At 41.8% G+C, this 10,060-nt stretch overlaps 1 protein-coding gene across 1 annotated transcript in view; it reads right to left on the reverse strand.

The window, feature by feature from the left end:
• The window catches only part of trpa1b (transient receptor potential cation channel, subfamily A, member 1b), a 43,570-nt gene that overhangs the window by 21,577 nt on the left and 11,933 nt on the right, over positions 1–10,060 (reverse strand). The window contains exons 8-12 of the mRNA XM_079661581.1: positions 9,303–9,439; positions 8,222–8,270; positions 6,202–6,301; positions 4,472–4,572; positions 765–940 (exon numbers count right to left, since the gene is read on the reverse strand). Of these exons, the coding sequence (XP_079517707.1) occupies positions 765–940; positions 4,472–4,572; positions 6,202–6,301; positions 8,222–8,270; positions 9,303–9,439 (563 nt within the window). The remainder of the gene's footprint in view (positions 1–764; positions 941–4,471; positions 4,573–6,201; positions 6,302–8,221; positions 8,271–9,302; positions 9,440–10,060) is intronic.

Below are 10,060 nucleotides of genomic sequence, written 5' to 3' on the forward strand. Positions count from 1 at the left end.
GAATAAATGAGATCTCGACATGATGTCACAGCGCGGCCTTCATTTGCCCTCTGGCTGGAATGAAACAGATGTACATGATAGAAAAATCCATAAAGATAATGTTGGATGTCCTCACTCTGTTAGTGACACTTCCTCGCATGTGCCCGCTAATTGAATTATATTCTTGTGGCAGTTCCTTTGGGTCACTAAGCGTAATAGGTATGTCACGGCGATTAATCTTGAGAAGGGTTTTGTGAGCAGGGATTTCTCGCTGGATTAAAACAACGGAGCAGGAAGGAGACAGTTTCAAATGTCGACACGATTCTCATTTTTCATCTGACCACTGTTGTTCAATTACAGAGATAAAGGTCTTGGCTTAAGGAGGACGGTAAGTCAAAGTCCTCTGAAGGGACGGTTAGGATTAACGCCTGAGGTCTCATTGATCGATACATAACACTTGTTACAGAGGGATGGGGTTTTAAGACAAGGAAGAAAAGGGCTTCTCCTTAATAATGAAGCTATTCTCCAAAAGCAGAACATTAATTGTGTTGTGTAGAAAGTAAATGCAGCTTTTCTGCTAAACTAAATGATGTAGCTTGCACTATAAAAGCAGCAGAGTGCATGCTCCCATACGGTCAATATCAGCATCTGTGACACGTCTCAAAGTTGTCTGATCAAATCTGCTAAAACTTGGAGCAACTTTGAATGAGAATCAGGTTATAAATTAGCATAGTTTAGCCGGAGGATATGTGGAGTCATGCCCTCGGGGACCAATGGAAACTCACTGAGCGGCGAAGTGCAGAGCGGACTTCTTGTCCTTGGACTTGCAGGCGAGGCCCAGTTGCCCCGAGAGACCGAGCATGTTCTTCACACATTCGTGGACCCCCAGTCTGCAGGCGTAGTGCAGCGGGGTGCAGCCGTCGTTGTCCTCGCAGCTCAGGAGACCCTTCACACTGCTCAGCTGAAGACACACACACAGAGAGAGAGGGTTAGAAGTCACAAATGCAAAAGATTTCAAATGCAGAAGCTGTGATTTTGTGACACTAGGGTTTTAAAGAAAGACTTTGGTGGTGTCAAACGTTGTCATTGTGTCTTGTTTAAAATATATAAGGTATATTATGCTGTTTGTTTTCATGTATTGTGTCTTGATATCTGTCTATGTTGATGTTACACATGGAGCTGCTGTGATGCATGTCAAATTTCAGACTTGATCTGACCATTCAAGTATTATCGTATCGTAAATTATAGATCAATAACGAGAGGCTAAACTACTATAAAGTCGATGTGTCGAGCTACGATGTAGAAGAGACCCTAACCCCAAGAAAGAGACTCAAAATGACTGCAAAGTAACATGCAATAACTTCAATGGCTGCACAACAGAGGCAAAGAGACACACATAATCCCAAAGGGACAATGAAAAGGGGCAGAACAACTACAAAAATACATAAAATATTTAAAAGAAAGTCACAAATACAGAGTATTTAAAATGCACAACATGTGATTTTCCGACACTAGGGTCTAAAGCAACAATAGGCGCGTTCACACCGTACTGAGTACTTTTCCCGTTTAGTTCCGTTAGTACCCCTTATGTCGCGTTCACACCAGAAAGAGTACTTAGTGCCGGGAACTTTTACCCCCATTTTCAGTCCCTGCTAGAGAGGTGGTACTATCCTGGAGAGAAAAAAGTACAAATTTCTATTGGCTGGGTGAATTGCAAACCACGCCCCGTAAAACTCTGAAAAGTCTTTTGAAGCCGCCATTGTATTTGCTGGCATTAGCATTATTAGCATTAGCCCCGCGCACCAACGCAGAGAGACTAACTTATGGCAACACAAAAGAAAACATGGGAGCGGTGGAGCAGCTTCTACTGAAGCCTTCCCCAACTCCGGGGACTTCTGGCCGGGGACTCCGGCTGGCAGCATACGCCGTGAAGTGGTTTGCGGCCTGCCAGTAAACCCAAAGCAGAAGAAGAAGAAGAAGAAGTGACTTCAGCGGCTCATTTGCGTTATCTTCCCTCAGGGAAAAGTACTCCTTTGTGAACGCGATTGGTACTTAGTGCCCTGGGGTACTAAGTGCCGGGGCACTAAGTACCCCAGGGCACTTAGTACCGGCACTTAGTACGGCAAAGTACTTGTTGTGACAGCGACAAATGGAGATGTGGTTATTTCCATTGTTGTCATTGTCTCAGTTTAGGATTCCTTTAGTGTTTCTCTCGTTTATCCCTGTACGATGTTTGGCTTTGCTCATCTTGTTTCTCTGATAACTTCGGACACAGATGTCTCATCCCTTAAATCCTTAATTGGTTGGAAAAAGCCCCACGATCTTGGAAGGGTATGGTAAAAATGTCTCTTTAAACTGCATAAAAGGTCAATGTTTGGACAGTTTCTGGCCGATGACGCAAAGGGGATATGACACCATCACAGGAGAAGAGAGAAACTGTCGCCTTCCTTAAAATAAGTCATATATCAGGGTTTGGAGGTATTTGGGTTGAAGCGGTCTCGTCTTTTTTGACATTTGAATGCAGAAGTATGCTGCAGCAGGAAGCATGCACAAAACAACAGGCACTTGGTACCTAACGTCTACCACATATGCAACCACATATAACATAATGTAGTGTAAGGAATCAGTGCAGATACGGATTGATCTCGCACATTATCAAGTGCAGATATATAAAGGCATGTGTGTGTAATTGGGTAGATCATTTGTTTTTATATCATTTGTAAGTCAATGATATTTTTGTTTATCAATTTGATACTGCTTAAGTTTGTACAGTATCATAATTATCTTGTTTCATTTCATTATTATTATTATTATTTTGGTAACATTTTATTTTAAGGTACACATATTCACCATCTACTAGTTGTTCATTAAATGCATGTTAGTAATATATTGGCTCTTTATTAGTGATTATAAAACACTTATTAATGCCTTATTCCACATGACCAAATGAAGCTCAGCGCAAGTTCCTTCAGGAAGGCTGGGTGTATTCACTCTGCAGCTGCTTATAATCAGCTCATCACGGGCTTTCTGTTAACCAATTACATTTCACCTCATTCCCCAGCAGCCAATCACCGAGCTGCAGCCACACTTTAAAATGGTTCTCCTCTCTCCTGCAGTCAGCGTGTTTTCAGGTTTCCATGCTGCGGCCCGCCTCCTCCCCATCCGCCTCCACCTCCTCCACATCCACCTCCTTCATCATCCACCTCCTCCACCTCCACCTCCTTTCCCCATCCGCCTTCACCTCCTCCACCTCCACCTCCTTCATCATCCACCTCCTCCACCTCCACCTCCTTTCCCCATCCGCCTTCACCTCCTCCTCCTCCTCCCCATCCGCCTCCACCTCCTCCACCTCCTCCCCATCCACCTCCACCTCCTCTCCATCCACCTCCTTTCATCATCCAGCTCCTCCTCATCCACCTCCTCCTCCCCATCCGCCTCCTCCTCATCCGCCTCCTCCCCATCCGCCTCCTCCTCATCCGCCTCCTCCCCTTCCACCTCCTCCCCATGCACCTCCTTTCATCATGCACATCCTCCTCATGCACCTCCTCCTCCTCATCATCCACCTCCTCCCCAGCCACCTCCTCTCCATCCACCTCCTCTCCATCCACCTCCTCCCAATCCACCTCCTCTCCATCCACCTCCTCCCCATGCACCTCCTCCTCATCCACCTCCTCCCCCTCCACCTCCTCCACCTCCTCTCCATCCACCTCCTTTCATCACATCCAGTGCCAGGAGAGTTAATACAAAGACCTCATCACATCCCCTCTTCATCCCATCTCCTCATCAAATCCAGATCTTCATCATCATCACCAGTGTCTAGCCCCGGGGGGTTCCCTCTATGCTCACGGCTGCATTTCCCCCTTTAGATATACCATTCCAGGATCGGGGTCTAACCGCCAAAGACTAAACATTCATCATATGACATGTGTCAATAAATGTTCTTTAAACACTTTTCTTTCTCTCCTGATTCAAATTCTACAAGTACTAAACCATTAGTTGAGAGTTTTTCCTCAATAACCCTCTAATTAGTGCTTATTTATTGTAAGTAAGGACGTAGTTGTACATGTTCTTAATATGCTCAACATGGGCAAATAAGGCATTCTCTCATAACACCTAATAAATATGCTCTATTCTTATGTAACAAGAAATGAAACTGCAAGTGTTATTTCTGTCAAAGTAACACTTGCTTCTAAATGTGGTATTCGTAACTCAGAATATGTTCCCTATTTTAAAGAGAAGTTTTGTTCATAACCAATAATCTGGTAGTTTGACTCTAAATATGTTAAAGAACAACTAGTTGATGGTGAATATGTGAACCTTAATCTAAAGTGTTATACGTTTCTCAAATCTAATCAAAAGGCCTTTGGGTAAAGCTTGTGGGGTTTTAAAGGGTCCCGTGGCTTGCTGAGAGTAAGATGAACTTGAGTCTCAGATTGATGAAGGGCTTTACAGTAATTAAATCCTGTTAACGAGCTGTCTTTGATGATCGTACCTGCAGGACCTCTTCAGGCAGGTTCTTCAGGCCTTTGGGCTGGAGGATGGCCAGATGGAGGAAGTTGCAGCCGCATCGGTCTCTCACGTTCACGTTCGCCCCTGAAGACATTAACAAAAGGGCTTTACAGAGAACATGAGCATATACAGTAGCTGGGGGCAAAGTACAGTAGAGTTATTGATGGATTATTGAACCAAAGTGTCAGGGGCCACCTTACTCAGACAACTAGGACGAGAAACAACATCGAACGATTACACAATAATGTGAGAGAGACACAAAGCAGATACAAACAGACTTTGAAAGACTCCAGAATGACTTCAACTGACTATCAAGACAAACAGAAGATCAATAAGGAGAGGCTAAACTACTATGAAGTTGATATGTCGAGCTATGATGTAGAAGAAACCCTAACACCAAGGAAAATGCTTAAAATGACTGCAAAGTAACACAAAATAAGTTCAAATGGCTTCAAAACCGACGCAAGGGAAACAAATGATCTCAAAGTTACTATAAAAATATATACAATTAAAAAAAAGACTCACAATGAACACAAAGAGACACAAAACCACTCAATTAGAGAAAGTCTGGCTTCTGCAGTTCTGTGATTTATGGCAGTGGTTCTCAAATGGGGTGTACGCGAACCCCTAGGGGTACGTTGGAGTACTGCAGGGGGTACGTGAGATTTATTTTATGATAATGAAAAAAAAAAACACATATTTCAAAACGCGAAGTGTAATAACTGCAGTGGCTTTCCTGTAACTGAGAATAACAAAGATCCTCAGTGAAGATCAAGCCCATGTTTCTCACTAAATTGTAAGTACAACTTATTAAAAAGATCAGTTCAATGCAACTAATGTCGTCTTAGTGTTATTGCATGATGTTAAAATTGGTTTGCCGTGAATTTAGTGATGGATTTTAAACATCTGAAACGTAGCATTTAAGTTTTTCTCAGTTACAAGGTTGTTTTAATAAATCAGACACTGATGGTGCAGCACTGTGTACCTCTTTATAAAGGCTTTTCTTCACTAACAAATAGTTTTTGCGCTGATCAGGGGATACTTGGCTGCATTTGTTTTTCAAAGGGGGTACATGATTGAAAAAAGTTTGAGATTGTCTCATATGCTGTGTCTTCATTTGGACATCTGCCATTTAGCACAATGTAAACAGACACAGGAAGTGAAGACTGTCACTGTTAGCTGTCTTGCTCGCAACAATATCATTAATGGTAGCAAATGGTGGCTTTTTGTCAGCACAAGTATCGTATATAAAAAAACATATGTATACATTTTAATTTGGATAGTGCTGTTTTCATTGGAGCAACCTTAGCTTCAGTATAGGTAGCCAAGATGGCGCTCAATGGCGGTGAGAAACGCTCCACACTTTTGACCTCTTATTAGGGCCATTTATTCTGCATTTTGCTTCAGGAAGTACATAAACATAGGTGCAGAAGTAGGAGAATTAAAAAACGTTGCACATTGCTTCTGATAGGGCCGTGGGAGCAGAGCCAGCCCACATTTCAGATATGATGTCATATCGGATGCAAATCTGGATCAGCTCCGTTGTTCCCCCGTTTTTAGAGATGTGGGTACGGAGGACAAGAGAGAGGGTTTTATTTTCTGACCCTGCGTGAGTCTCCTGAAACACCGGGGACACATATGTTTGTAGAAAGGACATTGAAAGTGCATTTTGCAGGATAGGAGACCTTTAACAGTCTGTTGTGTGTGTCTGACCTGTGGACAGAAGAAGAGCGACGGTCCTCCACGCTCCACAGCTCGTGGCCAGCAGCAGAGGAGAGTTTCCTTTACAGTCCAAGCTGTTCAGATCTGCACCCTGCACACAAAACAACACATGAGAGCATGGAGAATTAGTGTGTGCATTTAACGTAGTTGTTGATCTGGGTCAGAGAGGAACAAAGCACAGGAAGGAGATTACTTACTGAATAAATAACGCTTCTCGTGATGTGAGATGTGTGACGTGAGAGGTGTGGTACATGCACAAGTGATCATTAAATGAAATACAAATAGATATGTTGGTTTTTATGATTTTTTTTTAAAAGCTTGGCAAGACGGGAAATTCAGATTTGGCCTCATCTTGGAAACATTTGAAATATTTACGACCCTTTAACAAGATTTTCATCACCTCTGTTAATGTGCTTATGTTTTGGTCGAAAAGCACGATTTAAAAGTTTGTTCCAACTTTTTTAATAGCATAAAAAGGGCGACAATGAAAGAGACATCAACAACTTTTATTTATTTAATCTATTTTGTGTTTCTTTTCAAATCTTACTTGCCGAAAAAAGGGATTATTTTGGAGTTGATTGTCGGGCTGACACACCAATAAAAAAACTTCTGATGAGATTTTCTTTTGTTGACTGAAGTGTTTTATGATAAGTGAGGTTTTAATGGTTTTAGTTTTAATAGTTATAGTCAATAATGTCAGGCGGCTTTGAAAATAACGTATTGATTGTGTGTGAATACCTATAATTCTTTGTTTGAAATAATGAAAAAACATATTGGACCTCTGAGTAATTGAATTGAGGTTATTCATTAATTTACGGTTTGTGTTTTCCTCCTCTGCTCTCACACCTGCTCTGAATCAGCCTCGTTAGTCCTTCCTGCTGCTGAGTGTTTCAGCCAATCAGCTCTCTGCTTTTTCTCTTGCCTAATCACCTCATTCCCCACACCTGAGCTCCTCCACCTGCACCTCATCGCCTCTTCAGAAAAGTAAGGATTTAAATCCTGCAGTTTCACGGCAGTCTCTGTTTCATTGGTTAGCTTCTGTTAGGGTCAGTTTTGCCTGGTCTTTCTTCTATTTCCTTTTTCCCTGTATTCCCCTGCTTCACTCTTCATAACACAGATCATGTAGCTAACATTAGCTTGCTAACTACAGTCAATAAACTATCTATCTAAATATCCATCCATCCATCCATCTATCCATCTAGCCATCTATCTATCCATCCATCCATCTATCCATCCATCAATCCATCTATCCATCCATCCCTCTATCTATCCATCCATCTATCTCTCTATCTCTCTATCCATTCATCCATCTATCTATCGTGGAAACAACATGGGCTACATGGATATATATTGTCTACTTTATGGCTTAATTTGTTTGTTTTTTCCAAATCTAATTAAAATATCAAAGCATGATCTTTGGTCCCGAGTGATTTGAATCTCTGCTCAATATGTCGTGATTTCAAAGATGAGCTGCTCGGTGTGCAGAGTTTATTTCCTGCTGCAGTGTTTGCTCACAGAATGAGGAGATTAAACATGAGCTAAGCAGTTTTTACCTAGCAACACAGTCCTGCTAAAACGCTCGATGAAGTGCAACAGATGGTGTATGAGCAATAGGTAGCATTTAACATTGAACCCATCACGAGGTGTGCTTTAAATAGGTCAAAATGTCTGAATAAACAAATCACTAAACGGATGGAGAAGAGCACGTTCATTTGTAGAATGGGGGCATTTATTACGGACCAAAAGCAGTTTGTCTTTAAAGCAATTACTCTCAATTAAAAGCCGGAAATTAATAACCCAGTCCTCAGTATTGAGTGTGTGTGTGTGTGTGTGTGTGTGTGTGTGTGTGTGTGTGTGTGTGTGTGTGTGTGTGTGTGTGTGTGTGTGTGTGTGTGTGTGTGTGTGTGTGTGTGTGTGTGTGTGTGTGTGTGTGTGTGTGTGTGTGTGTGTGTGTGTGTGTGTGTGTGTGTGTGTGTGTGTGTGTGTGTGTGTGTGTGTGTGTGTTATTTACCAAAGAGATGAGGTACTCCGCCAGCTCTTTGTGGTCAAATATGGTGGCTCTGGAAAGGTAAACACAGGAGTTGTAAACGGGCCTCAGAGCGTGACGTGTGACTCGTGTTTCAGAGGATGATCTGACTCTGAATCTGCGTCGTCACGGTGATACAACAACAATCCTTTTATCTCCTGGACTTCAATTAAACTGTATTCTGCTGACTATATACTCCCAATGTCTTTCTTTATTTAATCTTTAGCAGGCAGGTAGGTCTTCTTCTGTGCTAACCAAATAGCTTTCAGATCAAATCAACGTGGGAAGCATCTTTATTAATTATTCATATTATGTGTAGTGTCCCCCAGCTCATTGCTCTGCCAGAAAAACCCACAGAGTTTAATATCTGTGTTGCTCTTGTTTGTCACAGTGTTATAGTGTTATTGTGCAGATATTGATCTGCATGAGCAAGCACATATTACACATCGAGACAAACAGTGGTGTACGTTTTAAAGGGGCTTAGATATCAATAGTGAAATTGAATCAATGCACACTTAATGCAAAGTATATCTCAACTCGCGAGTAAGTTAACCAAAAGTGAAATATTCTGACTGGCTGCAAAACATGAGGCATCCTTTTGTGTGAATTACATTACATACAACTATTAAGAATTTATTACCATCCCCTCAAAGGTCAACTCTGTCAAGATGGAGAGTCATTGTTCAGCAGTAAAGAGCAAGAATAGAAAAAGTGACTCTCCAGCTTTCTTTGAATGGAGAGCGTGGTTGTGCAGGAGTCTAAAACATAATCTGAGGAACCCTGTCAGAGGGAGAGAGTCTGGAGGAAACACAGGGAGACTTTTAGCCTCAAAGGTCAACTCTGTCGATATAGTGAGTAATTGTTCAGCAGTAAAGAGCAAGAAATAAAATAAAATAATCTGAGGCCCCCTGTTAGTGAGAGAGAGAGAGAGTTGTGCCAGAGTTACAAAAATACAATTAACCCAGCAGCATAATAGTAAAGCTGTACACCAACAGTACCATTGAAGAGATTAGGGTAAAATACCTAATTAATTGGAGGGGGGGGGGGGGGGGGGGGGGTGTTTCACCTGTGGAGAGGCGTCTGATTGGCTCCGTCCGTCAGGTTGATGGTTTCTTCCACTCGTTCTACAGAGGAGAGCATCAGCTTCACGACCTCCGTGGCTCCCTGCGTGCACGCCAAGTGGAGCGGAGTCGACCTGTCATGCTGCACAACATGGATCCATTACACGTGAAAACACAACAAACATTCACCTGCAAGAGGTGGGAAGTAGTAGAGTACAAATACTTTTTACTGCACTTAAGTGCATGTTTCTGGTTTCAGTACTTTACTCTGCTACTTATTTTTCTGACGACTATTTACTTTCTACTTCTTTCATTTTAAACACAAATACCTGTACTTTCTACTTCTCACATGTTGAACACAAATACCTGTACTTTCTACTTCTTACATGTTGAACTCAAATACCTGTACTTTCTACTTCTTACATGTTGAACTCAAATACCTGTACTTTCTACTTCTTACATGTTGAACTCAAATACCTGTACTTTCTACTTCTTACATGTTGAACTCAAATACCTGTACTTTCTACTTCTTACATGTTGAACACAAATACCTGTACTTTCTACTTCTTACATGTTGAACACAAATACCTGTACTTTCTACTTCTTACATGTTGAACTCAAATACCTGTACTTTCTACTTCTCACATGTTGAACTCAAATACCTGTACTTTCTACTTCTTACATGTTGAACACAAATACCTGTACTTTCTACTTCTCACATGTTGAACTCAAATACCTGTACTTTCTACTTCTCTCATTTTCC

This window comes from Notothenia rossii, assembly GCF_949606895.1.
Source record: "Notothenia rossii genome assembly, chromosome: 12".
Classification (NCBI taxonomy): Eukaryota; Metazoa; Chordata; class Actinopteri; order Perciformes; family Nototheniidae; genus Notothenia; species Notothenia rossii.